Source organism: Chelon labrosus (assembly GCF_963514085.1).
Source record: "Chelon labrosus genome assembly, chromosome: 8".
Classification (NCBI taxonomy): Eukaryota; Metazoa; Chordata; class Actinopteri; order Mugiliformes; family Mugilidae; genus Chelon; species Chelon labrosus.
In genome coordinates, this window is record NC_140358.1 from 11403469 (window position 1) to 11426013 (window position 22545).

The following is a 22545-nucleotide window of genomic DNA, read 5'->3' on the forward strand; positions in this document are numbered from 1 at the left end:
GAGCCATTTGCGGTCTCTTGTTATTGCAGGTATGCATGCATATCGCGGCGGCAGCTGCAAATCGTCGCCGTGATGGCTGTCATACACTTTTGTCAGTCTTTGAAGGAAATGGATGTTTTATTTCAAGGCAGCTGCCTTATGAATACAAACCAATATCTTGAGGAAAATCATATGAGCTTAACAAATACTCAGGGGGCTGGTGGTGCTAAACACACAGTGGGATATGAGTAATAAAATTATTAGTGGCTAAATATATTGGGGATGCAGTATTATTATGAGAGGCAAACGCGCCTGCGGATTGCTGGCTTCAACCTCGTGTGTTGCCGAGGATTAAAAACAGACCAGTAATATAATTGTGTTGTTCCTCTGGAAACATCTACTCAACACAGATGTACTTTTATAATTACGCTGCATTCCAGCTACTGTAAGGCCATTAAAGCCTGTGTGGCCAAGCCTTAATGGGGACTAGTGTGACTGTGGCGGAAATTACAGAATGAAATTTGTTAAAGGTATCTGAGAATGGGTTGTATGAATGAGCAAGTCAAAAAGACATCTAGCAAACCACGCTAAGTAGCTCCCCTAAAAACAGACCAAACCTACTAATTAACTATTAATTAACTGGTGGAAAGCAGTCAATATTTTATGCTAGCATATAATGGCATTGGGAAAGCATTGCAGAGTTGGACTCCTTCATCATCTCCCAGTGACCTACTTGTGCTTTGGCAATTTGGGCTCTCGTCCTTCAGGCGACTCTTTGCACGTATAGTTAAAGATTTTGTAGAACAGCAAATGAATTGGCACACACCGCATGAAAAGTTATTAATGAATAATGGCTCACTTAAGGAAAACTCCTCTGCATCATTCTATACAAACAGCAAACCGGGTGCTGTTTAAATCTGACGTAGGAGAAAAAGACATTAGTCAGGATGTAATGAAGTTACGATTAAATGTCACTTATTTGACTGATGGCGGCTCCCATAATAAATAATTTCACATTGTTGTCTCCTTCCTCTGCCGTTACTCCAAACAGTGTTCTTATCGTACTGCGTTAGTTTACACACATGGGCGTTCATGAAATATTTGAGAGCCCAATTGTTTACATTCAGAGCAAATGAGGCTCTTCATTAATAGCTGCTGTCAAGCGGTACAACTGCGAGCGTGTGCGTGCGCGCGTGTGTGTGTGTGTGTGTGTTTTCATGCATGGAAGCACCATTGCTTAAGGCTCAGTTCTGCTTCCTCCAAATGAGCTGAAGTCTGAATGTGCCATGCGCTTTATTAAGCTACTACTGCACAATGGATTAAGTTTTTTTTAATTTTTTCTTGTTTTTTAAATAGCTGTTTTGTGAACCAACTATTTTACCCCAACGGTGAACTCAACTGCTTTCATACTTCTCAGTAAAAACATGAAATAGTTTATTGCAGGGGGAAATGAATTCATGGAATGCATGAACTACTAAGCTTCCCGTGCCTACTTGCTCATTGGATGTCATTAAAGGTTAATTGCGTAAAACCGCCAATAATGTGCTCTCAAACACATGGGAAGGATGTTGGCTCATAACTAGTTAGGATGAAGAGGTCAAGTTGAAAACTCTCCATGAGGGAAATAGTACTAATTACAGCTGAACTTGAATGCCATGTCATTTTCTGCATTTACACTGTGTTCTTTCTTCCCCTCTTCTTTTTTTGCCCCCTGTCTCGTCTCTCTGTCGTGACAGCATTGCTGCAGTAGAAGTGAAGCTCCCATCTACTCTTGAGTATGGACTTAGCAAGTCAGCCTCATGTGCTGGTGGTCTTGCTCACCTGCGTGGTCTTACTATGCCAGGCCCAGGAGAGGGACTACACGGTGAAGGAGGAGCAGCCGGAGAACGTCCGCATCGGGAATCTGCGCAAGGACCTGGACCTCAACCTGGACCCCAGCATCAGGCTCTCGTCACCGCTGCAGTTCAAGCCTGTGTATAAGACAGGCGACGTGCCTTTGGTGAGGGTGGAGGCCAACACCGGGGAGATCTTTACCACCAACCACAGGATCGACCGGGAGAAGCTGTGCTCGGGGGTCTTCACTGAGAAACGCTGCTATTACGAGATTGAGGTGGCGGTGCTTCCCGATGAGATCTTCAGATTGGTCAAGATCCGCTTCCTGATTGAGGATGTGAACGACAACGCGCCGCTTTTCCAGTCAACCGTGATAAACATCTCCATCCCGGAGAACACGGCCATCAACACTCGATACCCGGTGCCCTCAGCATTTGACCCTGATGTAGGGATCAATGGGATTCAACATTATGAACTAGTCAAGGTGAGGACTGAAACGATTTCATGTCTCACGTGTAAAAAAAAGAATCAAAATCAATTGGTATTTGTTGTGATTCATTGAAGCATCGGGAACATTTCCTAAACCAGTAGTTTCCGTTTGAAAGACATAAAACTCACCATTGTCTGTGGTTAGAATCAATCTTACAAAATAGTTCAAGTCAACTTTCAAAATGAGGCTTGTCTGAGTGCATCTATAAAGACACAGGCAACCAAAGGCGACAACACCATTCATTGTCATTGAAAACTACAGCTGAAAGTCAGCGTGATTCATCTATAAATTGTAATTTGGTTTGTCTAACACCTGGACCGTTACTCGTCTCTGAGCACATGCCAGTCACGACTCATGTTTGTCCCTGCTTTATTCAAAATGCCAGCTGCCTAAATAATAACATCTGAATATCGGGAGATGGATTTCTGAGGAAAAATCCTTAAATATCTATCCCACTATAATGGAAGCTGACATGAGCTATTACCGCGTGTGTGCAGTCTGTAAACTTAAAGCAATCTTCCACAAATGAATTCATTTGAATAGTCAGCGAGAGTTACAGCTTCACTTAAAGGATTTAACAGTGTAAACTTTTAATTGAGTTTTTGGAACATATAGGTGCAGCCTTACAATTAATAGAATAGAAACTGCAGCAGTAATTTGTTTTGTGAGACAAGTAAAAGAAAAAACTATAGAGCCTATGTAGCTAATTTTGTTTTTCAAATAACCCTATGGATGTCTTCAGTGCAGACAGAATGCTCAGCATTATTGACACACTGCTGTGCCTGCAGCATGCCACCTGCTTGCATCAGGTCTGACTAGGTGACTTTTTTTAATGAGCGAGTTTCTCCATTATTATTTATTACCATTTTTTGGGGGGAGGGGTTTTTTATGCAATACGGCTCAAATAACGCATTAGCTGAATGTATTCAAACCTGCTATGGTGCTGTGGCTGTGGTCGTGCTGTAGTGTATACCCATATAGGAAATTCATTTAAACTCTACTTCGGAAATATGACCCACTTTTTCATAAAGGGGAAATATGTTGCAGTACAGTATCAGCCATTAATATTTCCATACGCCGTGTTTCATTACGAGACAAGGCTGTGAAAAGCGGCAGGTTTTCACCATGTAAAGGGAACATGCGGTAGAAAGTGCAGACGCGGCATATACCGCGTGTCCAATTTCCAGCAACAGGTTACATGTGCTGAACACAGTAGATTAAAACAAAAGAGGAAGAATGAACTGTATTATGCTAATCGGCGGCTCGTGCAGAACTAGGAAAAAGCTTTTCCCCCTCCTCTAATTGATGCTCTATTAAACCTGCGGTGCAGTATGCTCTGTCACCTAATGGAGTCGGGGCCTAAATTCGGAAACGAAAGATAATATCATGCATTCTTCATTTAGAGTCTAGACAGCACTTGATGCTTCGTGGATAGATGAATATTGGAGATGACGTGAGATCATACAAATGAAGTGTAATTAAAGAGGGAGATGGAAGCACCCCGGAGGAAACCCTAAACATAATAAATACAGAAAGGTTGCTGTACTTGAGAGCATGGTGTGAGACAGAAATGACAAGTCCATCTTGGCGTCTCGGATGAAGTTAACACTGTGCTGGAATGAACAAATTCGTGGCTGTCCCTGTCTGCCTTGAATACCAATTTGCATTTTTAAAGAGTCTCCCTCCTGCCAAGACCTCTCCAGCGCAATGTCCTGAATTGTTCATGCCTGGAAAATCACCAACCAAATGTTCTGCTCATTATGATGATCATCTGCAATCATTTTCTTTGCCCTTTTCACTATAGCTTTCTAAAAACCTGTGCCTAGACCGAGGTTGTATTATCTTTTGCAGGAAATTCGTCTTACAGCGTGCTTGGCACTGCGTCCTTGATTCACTTCTTCTCATTATATTCTCATTGTACTTGAGATTAATTTCCTTGTGTCCCAGGTTCAATGTGAGTAAAACACAGGCAGGAAGCATTAAAGGAGCCTGAGACATTTTCAGCCTTTGGTATATTTTATTTCTGAAGTGCTGCGAAAAGCCAAGGGTTTAGTGGGTAAGGAATGTGCAAGCATTTCCTAGAATAGCTCTTGGCCGCTAAGCCACCCTTGGACTATCTTTGTATGGTCCTGTGAGATTTGTCTCAGAAGCTCCCTCAATGATAGTTTGCCCAGCTTTCTAGTGTTGTGCAGGACACGGTGCTAAAATTGCTACCATTGTGAGGCACAGTGAGCCACACTCAGTGGTCCGTTACTCCGCGTGTAATTTGCCCGAGTTGTCAACATACAGAACAAATGAAAGAAACATGCCAGCCTTTTTTTGTGCAACTCTGTCATTTTCCAAAGCTAAGATGGACAATGGGTAATTTTATCCCGCACGCCGCTCCGGCACCGCACATAATGGCTGGTAATCATGCCGCGGCGTCTTGCGTCACCCCAAATTGCAGAGAAGTTTGTCCTAAGAAACGGTCAAGGTCAGAGGAAGTAATCACATGCATGGCTGGCGGAGGAGGATCCTCCGCGAAAGGAGATTCGATCACTTTACATATTCACAGGATAAAACTCGGGTCAACGCAGAAACAGGCTCCGACTAAAAGATCCCACCGGTGGCTTCGCCCGTGGCTTTGGCTTTTCACAAACACCAGTCGCATTGTTTATTTCGGTGATATGTCACTTGAAGAGTCGCACGCTACATTAATTCAACTTGCGTTCGTGTCAGCATCTTCCAGCTGATTTAAAGTGGACATCTCGCTCCCATCGTTTTGTTTAAATCAACATTCTGTTACTGGCTTGCCTATGCCTCACTGATGAACAGGATGATTAAGTGTATGTCTGTATTTTGGCTGGGCAATCTGGAGGGCTCTCAACCTTAACCTTCTGCCACCTGACTAGATTTTTTCGGAGGTAATTTCCATGAGCGGCCCACTTGGTTGTTGCATGTCTATCTGAAATATACCTAAGATTTTTTTGAGTGGATGATACCCGCGAGTCTGAGCCTGACCAATTTTATACCCGAAATGATTTGAAGATGCTAATTTTATTCAAGCTCCATTCCCTGCAAGACATTTTTGATTAATTCATTGCATGCTGCCTATAGGTGTTGCACTTTTTTGAGGTGGGGGGGTGGCAGAGAGCTCACTGTCAAGCATTTCCCCTTTTCATTAGCATCCTATTTTGACACATTATCTTCTTCTCTTCTCTTCAAAAAGAGAAAAACAATTTCCAGGTTCTGTTGCCTTAATTATATGCATGAGATCATGGCCAGGGGCAAAAGTGGATGAGGGACAAAGAGAGAGAGAGAGACTGAGAGAAGAATGGCAGAGGGAGGAAAAAGTGGGTTTCTATCAGCATTATAAAGAGGTGCTATTGCTTGTGATGAATGCCTCTCCCTATTTAGCCCCATCCATGGGCATCACCGTGACTGGAGTCCTTCTGATATATTCACGGCCCAATCCGAGTCTCCTCTGAGTTTTAATAAGGTCATCAACTTGACTGAAAGATGCATCCACTGATAATCTGAGGCACTGTCTGTAGAAGGGAGTTCACAGTCATCCTCCCTTCACCGTTTGCCACCTCTGCTTTTATCAGTGTCCCTCAATCATCCTCTGGTAAATTGCCCAACTCTGATTTGTTTGTGCGCTGCACAACCTCCACGTGCACAGCGTCCCGATCCCCGTTTGCTCGCGGGCGCCTGTGGAAGTAATGTGGAGTGAAAGGCAACTCGCCGGAGTTTAAGGATACATGTGCCCGTACAGTGCATGCGTGAGGGAGAGAGTGAGGTGTGGTAAAAGGTGCTACACTTAGCCGTTTAAAGAGCTTTGTCCTTTTCGCTCAGCCTTAAGGTTTCCAGTGAGCGATTCACGCGAGCATTTGGCCTTTTCTTAGCCCGCCCCAGATCTTATCACAATCCACCAGACTAATTCTGCATTCAGGAGGATGCGCAGCCCGAGAGATAGCTCTCTTCAACTTATTGAAATGCGGTGAGTGCTGTCTTGTCAGTTGTAAAATTGTGTGAAACCAAGACAAAAGCACAGAGAAAATGCTGGCTCATAAATCATTGTGCGGCATTCCCTTTGACACATGCTAACTCAACATCCTACTATTAACATCGGGCTTTGCCAAATATCAGTGCGCAGACACTGAGCTTCTGTGCCGAATCTGTGAAGTATTCAAACAACTGGGGATTGAGGGGCTCTGTGCGGATGGAGTAGCGCTTAACAATACAGCCCGCAGAATGTTGTCTTGGACCTTTCAGTTACGGCAGAAATAGTTCTGCAGTGTGCATAAAGATTCAGCAGAGTTTATCCATAGGGTACTTTCTCCACACTTCCATGCAGAGTTTTATATGCCGTGTCTGCTTATCCCTATATGACTTCTGCTTGCCAGAAGGATCACAAAATAAGGTCTGAAAGATCATTGCTGCAGCGTTGGCTGTTTTAAGTAGTTCTGTCAATCACAGACATGTTGACAACATTCCCTCTGCAAGCAATTTTTCAGAGTACACAATAATTTACATGCTGCAGCTGCACGTTTCCGTGTGACGGCTACAACGCTATGCTGGCGCGGGGACAGTTTTTCGATTTTGAAACCTACCGAGGACTCTCGCGCTCACAATTTGGTTTAAATGTTCCTCCCCTGAATAAGGAGAATGTATATATCTTAATCTCATTTGATAGCTGTGCCTAGACAGAGTAATCTCTTCCAACATTATGTGCAGCATGAAGCTTATCTCTTTAAAGAGGATGCTTTTTCTTGTTTTACCATGAAACTGCTTCTGACTGAAAGAGCTTCAAAGGGCTTCTTTGTTTCATAATGTGCATGCAGCTCATTCATGGGCTTGATCTTCTTCTTATTTCCTCCCCCTACTCTCTTTTTCTCCCCTTTTCCGACACTTCTCTCTCTCCCTCTTTCTCTCTCTCTCTCTTCTGATCAGAAGAAGTGTATGAATCCATACCATACTCCATTTGAAACTGTGTACATTAGTGCTAGTTTTTTGGATGTAAGGCAATTACTCTTAACAGGCAGTGCCAGTTCCTCGGGCTTCTCATGTGGATTACTCATGCATTTGTTTTCATTTTCCCCCGGCTTTGCTTTTGCCCAGATTTGGCTCTTCTCGAGCAAAAAGCCTTTCTAATACGCAGGATTCTTCACTCCCCTTCTCTTAATCTATGGCGATCTCGTCTTGCAGTGTATTCAAATGGGAGCTTATTGGTGTGGCTCCATTTCCAGCTGCCTCTCTCCCTTCCATTATGAAGCTGAAATGTTGCAAGGTTGCCCGCTGTATTCTGACTTGACACGAGATAGGAAGGTGGAGTGAAATCTCATTTTAGTGAGAGCGGAAATCTGATGAGGAGGCTAAAAAGGTAAATGAATCCCTTCAAGTGGTGGTTTCTTTGAGCGATGGAGGGACTTGATTTAATAAAAATGATCGGTCAGATTTTAGAGGGATTAATTGACTGGCATTTGCATTATTTTTATTTTTTTCCTCTGGCATGGGTTTTGTCAGGTATAAATAAAACTTTGAAACAAGTTAGGTGATTAGCATGTTTGCACATTTGCAGGGACCCACTTTTGCAGGGAGATGAGCAGAGCAGAGCCAAGGATCAGATGTCTTATTTAAAGATATCTTGTGCTGTTTAACTTGTTCTTGACTCTCATCAGAATGCATAATGAACCTGAATAACCTAAGAAAATACCACAGCAATTGGCTATTTGGTGTTCTAAGAAAGCTGGAAAATCTAAAGCATACTCTAAGCCATGCCCAAGAATGCTTCAGCACCCTCAATGCAGTATACAGTATACTATATTGAGAGTGCTGAGGGTACAGAAATATGATATTCTTAGGCTGCATTAATATATATATAAATAATATATAAGTGTTTTTGTTTATGGAGAGTGATTCATATGGCAAGCTCTATAAAGTATGCTGTTTGTGTTATTTCCATAGATATTTCCAAATGCAACAAAACTAACTAAAAATTACGGTCTTGTCTTTGCAGAGTGTCAATGAGTTCGGCTTAGACATCATTGAGACTCCCGAAGGCGACAAGTGGCCGCAGCTCATCGTTCAGCAGAATCTGGATCGCGAGCAGAAGGACACCTTTGTCATGAAGATAAAGGTGGAGGACGGCGGCAGCCCCCCCAAATCCAGCACTGCCATTCTCCAGGTCACCATTTCTGACGTCAATGACAATCGCCCCATCTTCAAGGACAGCGAGCTGGAGGTCACGGTGCCGGAGAACGCTCCCATGGGGACGTCGGTTGTTCAGCTGCACGCCACGGACGCCGACTTGGGCTCCAACGCACAGATCCACTTCGCCTTCAGCAACCAAATCTCTTCCTCGACCAAACGCCACTTTGCCATAAACAGCTCTACTGGACTGATCACTGTGAAGCAGCCGCTGGACAGGGAGGTGACTCCTGTTCATAAACTCATCGTCCTGGCAAGCGATGGCAGCTCCACCCCGTCCAGAGCCACAGTAATTGTTAATGTAACGGACGTTAATGACAATGTTCCCTCCATAGACACACGCTACATTATCAACCTGGTTAATGGGACTGTTCTACTTTCCGAAAATGCACCCCTTAACACCAAAATAGCCCTAATTACTGTTACTGACAAGGATGCAGATCTTTATGGCAAAGTAGCTTGCTACACTGACCATGACGTTCCTTTCCGGTTGAAGCCTGTCTTTAATGATCAGTTCTTACTAGAGACAGCTGCCCCTCTAGATTATGAGATGACTCGAGAATATGCAATTAAGATAGTGGCCTCGGATAGGGGAACGCCTCCTTTGAACACTTCAGCTATGGTGTTAATTAAAATCAAGGATGAGAACGACAACGCGCCCATCTTTCCCCAGCCGGAAATCCAACTTTCCATACCGGAGAACAATGACCCCTCTACACAGTTAATAAAAATCAGCGCCACCGATGCAGACAGCGGACATAATGCTGAGATTATTTATACTCTCGGCCCTGACGCACCTGACGGGTTTAACATAGACAGACGGTCAGGAATCCTCTCCGTTGGCAAGCGACTGGACAGAGAGAAGCAGGAGAGGTACTCATTCACTGTCATAGCGAGGGACAATGGCTCTACGTCCCTGCAGAGCAATGTCACTGTCAGGCTAATTGTCCAGGACCTTAATGACAACAGCCCAGCTTTCACACACCCTGAGTATAACTTCTATGTGCCTGAGAACCTGCCTCTCTATGGAACCGTGGGCTTAATCACAGTGACAGACGCAGACGCGGGAGATAATGCCGTTATAACCCTGTCCATTTTGAATGGGAAAGACAATTTCATCATTGACCCGCAAACTGGCGTGATCAAACCCAATATCACCTTTGACAGGGAGCAGCAGAGCTCCTACACATTTATGGTCAAGGCAGTTGATGGAGGGCAACCTCCAAGCTCCTCCTACGCCAAGGTCACTATCAATGTAGTCGATGTGAATGACAATCGGCCCGTGTTCGTCATCCCCTCCTCCAATTACTCATATGACCTAGTGCGAACCACCACCACCCCAGGTGCTGTGGTCACCAGAGTGTTTGCCATTGACAATGACACAGGTATGAACGCTGAGCTGCAGTACAGCATTATCAGCAGCATCATCATCACATCTAGGGTCTCCCCGCGAGGTCTCTTTGCCATCGACAAAACGACGGGTAACATAACACTGCAGGAGAAAATAGTAGCAGCTGATCAAGGGCTGCATAGGCTGGTGGTGAAGGTCAGAGATTTAGGCCAGCCCGAGTCATTACATGCTATCGCACTCATTCACTTGTTTGTCAATGACACTGTGTCAAATTCTACCTTTATCCAAGAACAGCTGCGAAAAAGTATGGAGACACCGTTGGACCGTAACATAGGGGACAGTGAGGTAACACCTCAAGCTAATGGATATGTGATTGTTGTCATAGCTATCATAGCGGGGACCATGACTGTCATCTTAGTGATATTTGTGACTGCCTTGGTGCGCTGCCGGCAGACTCCCAGACACAAAGTAGTGCAGAAGGGCAAGCAGAGCGGAGAGTGGGTGTCACCCAACCAAGAGAACCGTCAGATCAAGAAAAAGAAGAAGAGAAAGAAGCGATCCCCCAAGAGCCTCCTCCTGAACTTTGTGACCATAGACGAATCCAAGCCTGACGACCCCACCCATGAGCATGTTAATGGTACGCTGGATCTCCCCGTGGAGCTAGAGGAGCAAACCATGGGGAAGTACAATTGGGCAACCACGCCCACCACCTTCAAACCCGACAGCCCAGACTTAGCCAAGCATTACAAGTCCGCGTCCCCTCAGCCTACATTTCAAATCAAGCCGGAAACTCCAGTGGCCCCAAAGAAACACCATGTGATCCAGGAGCTCCCCTTGGACAACACGTTCGTGGTGGGCTGCGACTCACTCTCCAAGTGCTCGTCGACTAGCTCCGACCCGTACAGTGTCTCAGAGTGCAGCTGTCAGGGGGGATTCAAGACCACGGGGCAAATCACCACTCGACAGGTAATTCATGACTTCCTTTTTAAACCCACCCACACTAGTCCCCACTCACACTCCCCTTGCTGTCCCCTGGTAGGTGATGTAAAAGAGGGAGGGTGGGGGCATGAAGCCAGGGGATTTTCTCACACAGACCGTGACCATGTGTACATGAATGTCATTTGCACCTAAAAAATGGGAATAATCGAGAAGGAAAACTAAAGAATAAAACACAATTTGTCTCCATTAACACAGCAAATCCTTCACTGTAACAGTATTAAGTCCTCCTTTATAAGCAATGATAATTGCATAATCATTTAGCAAAATGCATGTGTAGATTAATTTCTTATTCAAAAGCTTGAGTAATGGCAGCCGTGCATTATGGTGACCAGCTATTTTAAACTTGACGGTGATTAGTTGTTGGCGATGTAGCCCAATTTAGAAGGGCCCGAGATAGGCAGCAATGACTGAACTCTCCACTGATGCGTTTGAGGTCAAGGGCAAACGGAGCCGTGAATATCTGACTGACCGGTTTAAACAAGGCATGCAAAAAGTGTCAAAGGCCACTCATTGCATCAGGTGTTATTGCAGGCTAAAACTGTGAAGGTAATAGCACAAAACTAGATGAAATGCTCTTGCCCTGCTAAAACATCTTGATAAATAACCTAACTTTTTTTTTATTTCCTCAAAATATTAAGTGCTGTCTTAACTGTGCTACCGAGGCTTTGTAGGCGTAAAACTCATTTGAATGCCAAGGTACAGCAAAGGGCTTATGATTCCCTAAGAGATATGTGCCAAATGCGAAGTGCCCCAATAAATAAAATCTGGCAAGGGAAATAAATGTAAATCAGAGGTAAGGAGAGGTGGCCTTGCTCAGCGCTGACAGCCAGAGCAGAACGCTGTGGGGAAGACTGAGTACTGCTTGGGGGGGGGGGGGGGGGGGGGGGGTCACAAGGATCAAGGTGACGCAGAGCCTTGAGACCAATATACTTAAACACCAAGGGAGCAGTAGTCCATAAAAAAGCCTGCCAGGCCGACATTGCATTTAGCCCATAAATGCTCTACTTTAATGACCCCAATTATTGTTATAAATGGCATATGTTGATCCACATTCTTTTCATTATTAAATAGCGCACATTGGAGAAGATGTGCCATAATGATAAAACAACAAAGGTTTGCCCCTTTGACGCGTCGGCGGTTAACAGGACATTGAAGAATGCTATCATCGCATCCCTAATACGTGACAAAGTATGTAGATGTTCATATTTGACCTGCTATGAACAGCACAATGGAATTGATCAGCGCTTAACAGTCTATGCACGGGCTAGCGGTTTATCCATACTGACGCGCGCGTTGTCTTAGTTCCCCCCTCAGTGTCAAACATCCACTGGATGTTGTTGGCCTTCTCCAACCATTTTCTTGTGTCTCATTTTATGTTCTTTTATTTTAGACTTTTGAAGATTTTGGTTGTTGCTCGGTTGCACCGGCTTTCATTTTCATTACTGTTTTGATCATGATTATCCCACCTGCCATTCATCCAATTCTGGGTCAGTTTCATGATATTGCGTCAATAATTGATTTTGTTTGTGTCTAGCCTCATGTTGCATACAATTTCTAGATCTTCGGTTCAGTTCTGCCGCTTTGCTGCCAGCGTGCCTCGATGTGACATTTAGCGAGCTTTAAAACCCCTCATAGTGTCGTTGTGGTAAATGACTGTTGATCCTGTGAGGTATTGTGCTTAGGCTAATTTATGAAGACACCCACACAGAGGTGATAGTCATTCCCTTCATCCACCTTTTATTTGAAACCCTAGTTAAAAGATATGCTCTGCCATGCTGCATTACATGTAAGCCTACCACACGCCCCTGGTACCGAAGATTTAATCCATAATGTGTTTACGCGACGCACTGACGACGTGTCAGGAAGATTTTCTACTCTTAAAAGTAGTGGCTGCTCCCAAAATATGCAGAAATATTCAGCCTGTGTTCAACAATTCGGAATTATCATCCGTTAGGAATTTCACGCGCCGAGGGTTTAAATTGATTTCCGGTTATGTTGCCGATCAGAGTGGAGTATTTTTGTGTGAATAATTTAAAATCAATGAATATATGATTAGCAAACATTCTTCCAAATCTTGGAGCTGTGTTTATATCACTTATTTTCTAATGTATATTTGTTCACTCCTCTAATAGAGAACAGTTTTAACGTGTATAATATTCTAATATTTAGGCTCCAAGAATTTGATCAAGAAATCTGTTCTCACTGGTTCTATTCACAAACCAGCGTCTTCACTAATGTTGAGCTGACTATATATTCAATTTTTTTTCCTGTCCCCTTGAGCAATTGACAAGTGATTCCTCCCACTTTAGACATTAGATTTCCCACCAGTTTAAAGTGTGCTTATTTAAAGCCTGTGTCATGAAAAAAAAAATAGCATAGAGCTTTGCCTGATGAGAATCGGTGGCTGCAAAGGTTAATTAAATGCACTAAAGGGTTAATCACTCGTAATACCGTATGATTAAAATCACTGTAATTGGTTTGCGAAAGAGGCTGATAAGAAAGAGGAAAAAGAGGCAGCCCTTCCTTTAAGATTATCCGAGATGCCACTAACTATCCCTGGGTGAGTCGCGTTCTCGGGATCCTAAGTGATGTGACAATAGGGCGACCAGCTGCCCCTGTTTGTTGAGGCCCAATCGTGATTAATCTCCGTTTGATTTCGATCGCCGCGCATCTTTAGAGAAACGCCGCTTTCTAAAGATGAACTCTTAGAAACGACGCCCCTTCAAAAGGTGTGGTTTTTCGCTTTTATCTTAAAAAGGATATTCGAGCACTCTAGAGATTGTGGAGTCTATTTCAGATGTGGTTCTTAAAACAAAAGCTGCATTCGGTCCGTAAGTGCCAGCTATGTGGCCTCTCTTCAGTGTAACCTAATACCAGAGCTCTAAAAGCAAAGATCATAGCCAAGATGCTGAGCTTTCTTTTTTCTCCATCAAAGGTACACACCGTGCTTTAGTTTCCAGCGATCTCTCATTGGCACGCACCTACAGCAGGTAAAAATGAAGCCAAGACAAAAAGCCCACCCATGGAATTACAATAGGGAGGGAACACAGGAGGAGATAATTGCCGTTGAAGGTCACCAAAATGTTTTCAGGGACTTTACAGATGTAGCCCGTAAAGAGTAAAGCTTGTAAAAATACTTTAGAGACTACAGATTTGTGCCACCATATGGCTTCATTATACAGCGAGGGCTGTTTTTGCAACTCTCCTCATTCCCCTCCCCTCCTCTTCCCAGTTTTTATGCATCTCATCATTTTCTTTTAACCCCTACCCCCTTGATATTAGAGGTCAATCTGCCTCCAGTGATGAGGCGCTCTTGTGAGAGAATGCGCTGTCGAGATCAAATGACTGCTACGCTTCTCGAGTGATCTCAGACATCGCCGCGAATATGATGAAAATGGCTAATCCATTATTTTGTTTGGCCCATAATTCTGGGGCCACGGAGCAGGAAGGGGTCGCTGTCTAATGAATCTAACCCAGCACAACATAGCCCGTGTTATTGTTTCCTTAGCGTTTTGTAGCATCACATATGCATATATTACAATTTGATTTAATACCCCTTAGACCACAGGTGTTGTTTCCATCCTTATTTGGACATTTATTTTCATAAACTTGTAACAAAATAAGTATAATGCATCAGATAAGGGGGTAGCAGCAAACTAGATTTTTGCACAAAGTCGTTTATTTCTGTGAGGGAAGATATGGACCTTTCTCACAAGCCACCTACAGTACGGCCTCATGACAAAGGGTTTGCGCTTACTGGTGGTGGGTGTATAGCCAGGGGTAGAAGCCAGGGTTTTAAAAAGGCTTACTAGGCTTATTAATCAAATCTGATGGCAGTATTAAATCCTAGCAGCCGACTGTGGTTTTGTTCGCATCCTCCTATCTTGTTTTTTTTTTTTTTCTTCTGTTGAGTCATTGCATCTATAATCACCGTGCCTTTCAAATGTGAACACCATCAAGTCAGATGATTCCTGATTGAGACATTCCCAGATGTGTTGCTGACTTCTCGAGGAACAGCAAAATGTCATTTCACAATTCTGTACATATCAGAGGACCCACTGGCAAGGGTCCAAAAGAAAGAGTGGGCCTAAATTGATCCAAATGCTTTTTTTGAGGGGGATTGAAGAGTGCTGCACTAGTGTGGTGGGAGAGAAAAAGGACAAATTGGGAGTGATAATTGGATAAGATTGCATGCTCTGATAAGTACAGGAAAATGCACAAACTTGTGACACCTGTAGTATTCTTCAAGGAAACCTGACAAGATAATGACTTGATTGCCAGCCGTGCCTTGAAGAATGCTTTTTTTTTTAATCTTCTACACACCTTTTTCAGAGATTTTTCTATTCAGTGTTCAATGTGGCCTCGCACTGATAAGGCTACAGCTTAGGCTGCTCAGAGCTCAATGACATTGTAACTACAATCTCCCTATATCTGTCTGTCTCTCTATATTTCAGGAGATGGCACTGAAACCACCACACTATGGCACACTCTGTGGCACAGGTACAGCTCGCTCCCACAGGATTAAAATCAATCTCTAGCTCCCACTACCTAAGAGAGAGAGAAAAAGAGAGAAAAGAGAGAGAGAGAGGGCTGAGGGAGGAAGGAAGGAAGGAAGGAAGGAAGGCGAGAACTGAAGAGGTGAAACAAGTACTTTACTGTCTCTACAGCCTCAAACTCCACCTCTTCATACAATCGAGCAAAACGATGAGTTTGGAGGGAGGGGGAGGGGGAGGGGAGGGCGGTGTCTTGGAAAAGAGGGACACGCTTCGTGTCGCTGCCTGAAACTTGACAAAGCTCCTCCTGTGAATCTGTTGGAAGTTTGAAATGCTTTATTGGGTATTATGCTTTTATTTACCTGTGTCAGTGAGGATGATATTGTATGCCCTGAACCCTCCTCAAAAATGTCCCATCTGAGCACCCACTCTGTAAAATAGGTGTCAAATACAGTCAGTAGATCTGTAAAGTATGTTTATATGTATGTATGTATATCACAGAGTTGATGGTGTTTATATTTATTGATTGCATTTCTTTGCCTTGTTTTCAAAACTGCCTGGTGGCCATTTTATTTTCTTATTTTCTATTTTTTGTATGGTTTGACGTGGCTCTATCCGGGCTCGGTCATGGAACTGATGACTTACAATGTATTTATGCTGCAAGGCCTACGGCCCTTAGGCTTACATTAGTACTGAGCCCACTCACAGTGTACTCATGTCCGTCACCCCTCGCCTCTTTCTGTCCCACTTCTGATGCCACAGATAGCGTTGCTTGCGACCAGCGTGGCTAATGTTGCAGAAACACGCATGGCCCCACAGTGCAGCCACGTTCGTAGTGCTTTACAACTGTGCTAAGGATCACCGTGATGTTATTACGCCGGGAGGAATCGTAGGACAAGTTTAATACTTTGAGCTAAGCCACAATCACAAGGGACTAACTGCTGGGGTTATAATCAAAAGCTGTTTATGTAGGGCAGATTCGAAGAGTACTAAGCCTAACCTTTTGTGTGTCGCTTTCGATTCCTACGTCAGAAGTGATTTAACCTGGGAGATCCATATTAAAACGACTCCAGATGAAAAAAAAAAAGAGGAAAAAATAGAAATATTAATAATCCTCAGGCAGTCGTTAATATGACTTGGTGGGTTTAAGCACTAAAGGACTTGTGCACTTACACTGACAAAAGATTTTTTATTTATTTTTTTTTTTTCTGATGACACCAAAATGAAAAGGTAATCCAGGATTCAATTCACAAAAACAGCAATAAGTTAGCATTTGACAGAAAATCCACCGCGGTGCAACTAATACTCCTCGAGCCTTTTGTTCAGAGCATCACTTCCCTTTACTTCACCCACAGAACCATCGTGCTACCGTATGTCCTGACTAGAATCATCTCTACAGTATACACCAGTAACTGGCTTGATGGGTTAGCAGCATTGTTGTTCAATAGTCCTGTTAATTGGTAAGCTAAAGACTTCTTTGATAGATAGGTAAGGCCTAAAAGGCACCTTCAGTACATACAGTACATAGAACCATAGAATTAGAGTCATTAAAATGGACATAGCCTGTGTAGTCAATCGGAAATGTACAGATGGACTGGACCAGAGGCTGTTTCCCCCCCTCTTGGAAGAGACTATATATAGTTAAATGAAATCACTTCACGGACCAGGAGCCTTTTTGATTTTATTCCAGCCTTAATATGTCATGGTTGTACAGACTATGTCTATTTTAAAGCTTTTAATTTTATGTGTGTCACCTCTCTGCGAGGCAAGTTGTTATTATTTACGGAGGTTTGTTCATGTAATTATGGTATCAAATGTATTCACTACTGCGTAGGAGCCACAGTATGAAATATACATAGCATCCTAGCACTGTGTAATAATTAGATTTGCCTGATCTTTGGGGAAAAGAAAAAAAAAAAAAATAATACATACATGGGGAGAGCTTGTGTCCTTGTAAAGGAGACGGAGAACCTCACTTTTATTCAATGTGAAGTACAATATGCACCTTACATGATCTTTGTAATTGATTTGCCAGTGTGGAGAAAACTGTAAATGTTTTGTTTATGTATGTGTGCGCTTCTGAAATTTATTAAAGTCTTTTGCATTGTATTGCATATTTTGATGACTCTTCTTGTTCATTGCTTTGAGCGCCCAAGTGTCAAGCTCGCAATCACTCAGATTAGTTTCTGCACACCATGCTTTTGTCTGCTTGGAACCGTTAGGGCTGAAATGAGGCACACACACACGTCGCAGACGAACCGGTTGTTTTCCCTCGTATGCCGGCACTTAGCACTGGCCCAACAGACTGGAGCAGTATGTGTGGCTGCGTTGGTTTGGACATCATTAATAGGCTCATTTCAGCCATAGAAAAACATCCACATTTTGCAGCAATATAGCACTTACTTACACGGGAGAAAGAAATGGTTTAGCTATACATGGCTAATTAGGAACAGATTACAGATAAGAAAAAGTTATGGAAATATGGGGAGCGCACATCCTTTGAAGTGCACAGATGGAAAACAGGAAAACAGAGGCTTTTTTTGGACCAAGACATTTCCTTCTCTGTTGTTTTCTGTTTCCGTCCACGAGAGCTGATAATGATCACTTGGTAATGATAAGTCTGTAATTATGATGTACAGCGGCGCACAAACACCGGGGTCTTTACACATCTCGGCGAGATTGATGCCAGAAGGTGCAGTAACCTTTCCTCAAACACGGTGTTGTGCAGCGCTTATGTGGATTTGATCCAAAAATACAGACTTGAAAGGCACAAAAACAAAGCCAGCGCGGAGACAACAGAAAATGTTTAATTGCTTATCAAAGTTGTTTCACATTTCCGAAACTGAGCTAATCAGTTCCCTCGGGGAAATTGTCCTTGGTGATTTGAGAAAATGGTGCACGCTCAAGACGATGCGTTCTGTTACAGAGAGTGCATAAATGTCAACTTTCTATTAATAGATAAATGTAAACCTGCTAAATGCATCATCTTCACTTAAACGCGGAGAGCCCCGGCTAGATCATAAGGTAGCGCTGTCTCTTTGAGCTCCATAAATTATGGCTTGATTCTTTGTGCTATGCATAATTAGGTAATGAAATGTTTTCAGATGAGCCATAAATAAATTAAAAAAGAGTCCAACAAAGCCGCGGCATTAATGAGTCCTAACATTCGTTCGCGAAGATAGAGTAGGCGATAATCTCTTTTTCTTCTGCTTCAGAGTGCAAAGTCAAAGATGAGAAAGAAGCAAGGAAGGGGGAAGAAAAAAAAAAAAAGCCTTGCAGGAAGAAGGAAAGAAGGAGCTGGTCTGGTTTATAACAGAAAATGTCTTTGGTATGTCTTTGGACCGTTTCATTGTTGTTGCCTCAATAGTTTGTGATTTTAGAAAGCTCACATTAAGTGCATTCCCAGGGATGTTTATTGTCTATTAAATTACTTTTAAAGGTTGTCCCATGGCTTTACTGCAGCATGCTTGGGAAATGTTTCCAGAGTTTCTTTGTTGACATATTGATTCATGATTTATGAGGACGCCATATTCAATTTCATATAACAGGCCAGGAAGCTAGTTATATGTTGTAAGTTTGATTACATATAATGCAATGATATGTCTGCGAATGGAGCAGCGCGTACAGACCTTACAGGCCCACACACAGGAGCTCATGCAGACACACATGGCTCCATAGGTGGAGTTGTGGTGGCGAGGCTGCCCATATGGTCTCCATTAATTGTATTTTTCTTTCTTTATTCTCCATTTACACTACGACTTGGTGAAGCGTTCTTCATGCCGCCGTTTCCTGTGCGCGTAAAATGTGTTGCTAATAATAATCGCGCACGCACGCTTGCTATTAGTTAAGATTAACGAACTACAAGGCTGATCAGAAAGCACGTGCAAACTTTGTTATTTGAGTCAAAGCGCCGACATGACTCTCCCGGTGACTTTGCTCAACCTTGTCAGTGCAATCAGTGCAATCAGTACCTCGCCCCTGTTATCAGTTCCTTGCCTCTAATAAACGTAACATAAAACTGGAACGTATCCGTTATTTATGCGGCTAGCATTGCAGAGGAGCCGCTGAGATGTTTTTTTTTTTTTTTTTCCTTCACATAACATTGATTTTACAAGTCACTCACGGCCTGCGCCGAGATCACTGTGATCTCCTGCAGACGGTATAGAATGACAATTCGAGATTACAGATTGTTTGGGCTGAATGGTCAAAGAAGTGGCTGTCTCAGCACATTATTATTATTTATTTTTTTAAAGAAAAGCATTTGATAATCTGGGCACCGCTACGAATATGATGTCTTTAAACCTGTATGAAAGAGCTCTTTATACAGTGGTAATGCGTCTCTGTGCTACTTGTATTTTCTAGTTGTATACCTCCGCTTATTAAAACAATACACCTTTAAATGTTTAAAATATATGAACGTTTATATTCTAAACGCTTCAAATCGAAGGCGTTTAACGTCAAGGGTGTCTGCGGGGAGGTGTAGGTCAATTTACCGAGCAGCGAGCATGTTGAGGGTATGATGTGAAGTTGTCCTGAAGCAATACTGACTGTCTAAGCAGAGGCTATTTATGCGTGTGCTGTGCAGTGGTGCAGGAAACAAGAAGATGCTGTTTTTCTGTTGCACTCCACTCAAGGCAACACTCCACACAATTGCTGCCAAATCTCTGCCAAACTGAATAATTCAATCATCCCCCATAGCTGCAGTGGTCTATCTACCTTTGTGTGTGCAACAATCAAATCAGTGTGGAAGCCCGCCGAGTGGTTCTTTCTGAGACACTGAGTAGCTCTACAGCCCGGAGATTGTTTTCATTGAAAACAATTCTGTTGATTAAACGAGGTGTGACTGTGGAGCGGGGATCTGAAGAACATCGATTGCTTGTACAATTGTTTGTTCCTTGTTAAAAGTGTGATCTAAAACAGTTGTTGCTGATAGTGTGCAAGGAGCATATGGTTGGGTGGCGTGCCTGCGAGACAGTTGGTGAGCCTCCGTCTTCCCTAAAAGCATCCCAGGTAGAGAAATCCCTCGGATTAATGATGCCCTCTTGATTAACAAGCACGGAAAATGTTTGGATGTTTCCTATAGCTGCCGGTGGGTTTGCATGGTTTTGTCAGTGCTTGATTGTTCTGCCGAATGTATGTCACTACGGTTGTTAGAGTCGGAGCTCTACAAGCGCTATTTCGAGAAATCTGTCCCCCATTTCCCTCACCTGACCCATCTTTGAGGTAATCATGGCTTTAACCTCAGTTTCGCCCATGTACTTTTAACTCTAATCTCCCTCGAACGCAAAGACTAATACTCTTAGTTTGTCAATATTTTCATCCATTATTCCAGCTGCCGGGTCACTCGCGGTGCACATGAATTCTGCAACGAAGCTGCACTCGCACAGAGATTGTCTGCATTGAAATTCTTCCCCTCGTTTTACCTTGCCTTCCAACCCTACAGTGGGAACCCTGTCCAGCAATCTATCATGCCGTTGGAGCTAATAAATGTGCTTTTCATAGCCGCGTCCCACTGTGGGTCATTGTTCAACACCGTGTGATGCTGTCAAAGTTTTGTAAAGCGGACCCTCTTTTCTAAAGTGTAAGTGAGCCGTATGAATAAATGTGTAAATCGGTTTCCAGCGGCCCCAGCTGAACGCACATGATCTGCGGTCGGTGTATTGTGTGGCAACATGTTAACCGCGCACCACGCGCAGTACACGCGGTAAAACGGCAGTTCCTGGAAATTTTAAGATCACGAGAATAATCCATTATCCGAAAGCGATGTCGCGGCAAGATGCAGTTGTGTATTTGCGAGCTGGAGGTGGCCAGACAGAGAGGCAACAACTTAAAAGACATTGTCCAAGGAGGGCCATGTCTGTGTCCTCCTTAATCCTGGTAATCCTGGTGCAGAATTCTTGATTTGCTTTTGTAAAAGAGATTTGGAGATGATAAGATGCTCGTCCGCCTCCTTAGAATAGCTGATAATCTGGTTTGAACAGAGGACTCAGGGGGTATTTAGCCTGCCTTAACATTTGCCTAAGCAGATGGCGCTGACGGGGGAAGGCGCAAACCTTAGCCTCATAACCCCTCCCTCGCTGCATGGTCCTCTTTGGGGGGGAGAAAAAAGAACAGTGGGATGATAATCAATGTTGTTTATTTTGCTGCTTGACTCTTTAAGTACTTTCAGACAGATTATAGGCTTTTGCAGGGGATAATCGGGAGGCCGCAGACAATTGCCTTTTTTTTTTTTTTTTTTTGCATCCTGACAGTATCCCCCCACGAACGCGTAAAGAAGGCGATTTAAAGTCGATGCCAACTCTTAATTCCTGATTATTCCCATTGCAAACCCTGTTAAAATTAACCGGACACTGCACTAATCACTGCGTTTCAAGCGCCCGCCGTTCCGGTGCAACGGGCGCACCGTATGAAGCCATGAGAAGACGTCCCGTGAGTGATACCTCCATTAATACATGCGTTTGAAGCTGCTCGTTTGATGACACACACATGCACTCTTGGAACCCGGAAATCTACTCCAGGGTAATTGTAACACTTCAGGACTGAACAAGGGGTGTGCTGACCTCTTCTGACAACAGGCAGAGACAAGCCCCCTATCTAGTATGTTGTAAAGCAAAAAAAAAAAAAGGAAAGAGGGGAAAAAAGAAAGAGTTATTCTTGTTTCAGCTGCACGTGGTATTGTCTAAATTGGGAATCCCATGTCATATGGAGATCTTCTCACATTCAGTGCTCATCATTTCACTGTAACAGCTACAAAATACAGTGATTTTTTTTTTAGAGATGTCTGCAATGCAATACCTCTGATAACATGCATGTAAGCTGTAAGCATGACCGCACTTAAGCCATTAAGTCGTTTATATTGGTTCCCTAAGCCCACCTCCCTAACCTAATGCCTCTGGCAATCTTCTCAGCTTGGAGTGGACACCTGCAACAAAAGCATTTGAACAAATGAGATCAGCCCATTGACTAATTAGAGCTGCGCACGGCACAAGTGGGCCGACAGGAAAGGTTTGTGCGTGTGCGAAAGGACTGTTTAACTAAAGCATTCGATGCATGCATCTTTCCTTTGTCTGTGCGGTTGTGTTCTGTAACAGGATATTGCACATAGCTGTCAGGCTCTGTCTGGGGTGGAACCACAAAAGACAAGCAGAGGACCCAAATGCACCCTAGTCAAACATGTACACAGTGCAAAGTTAATCCACAAACACAGGCAC

At 43.5% G+C, this 22545-nt stretch overlaps 1 protein-coding gene across 1 annotated transcript in view; it reads left to right on the top strand.

The window, feature by feature from the left end:
• Positions 1–1544: 1544 nt before the first annotated feature.
• pcdh11 (protocadherin 11) overlaps positions 1545–22545 on the top strand; it is a gene marked incomplete at its 3' end in the record, with an annotated part of 117445 nt that continues 96444 nt past the window's right edge. Inside the window, exons 1-2 of the mRNA XM_084549983.1 lie at positions 1545–2296; positions 8301–10808. Of these exons, the coding sequence (XP_084406109.1) occupies positions 1757–2296; positions 8301–10808 (3048 nt within the window). The 5' untranslated portion in view covers positions 1545–1756. The remainder of the gene's footprint in view (positions 2297–8300; positions 10809–22545) is intronic.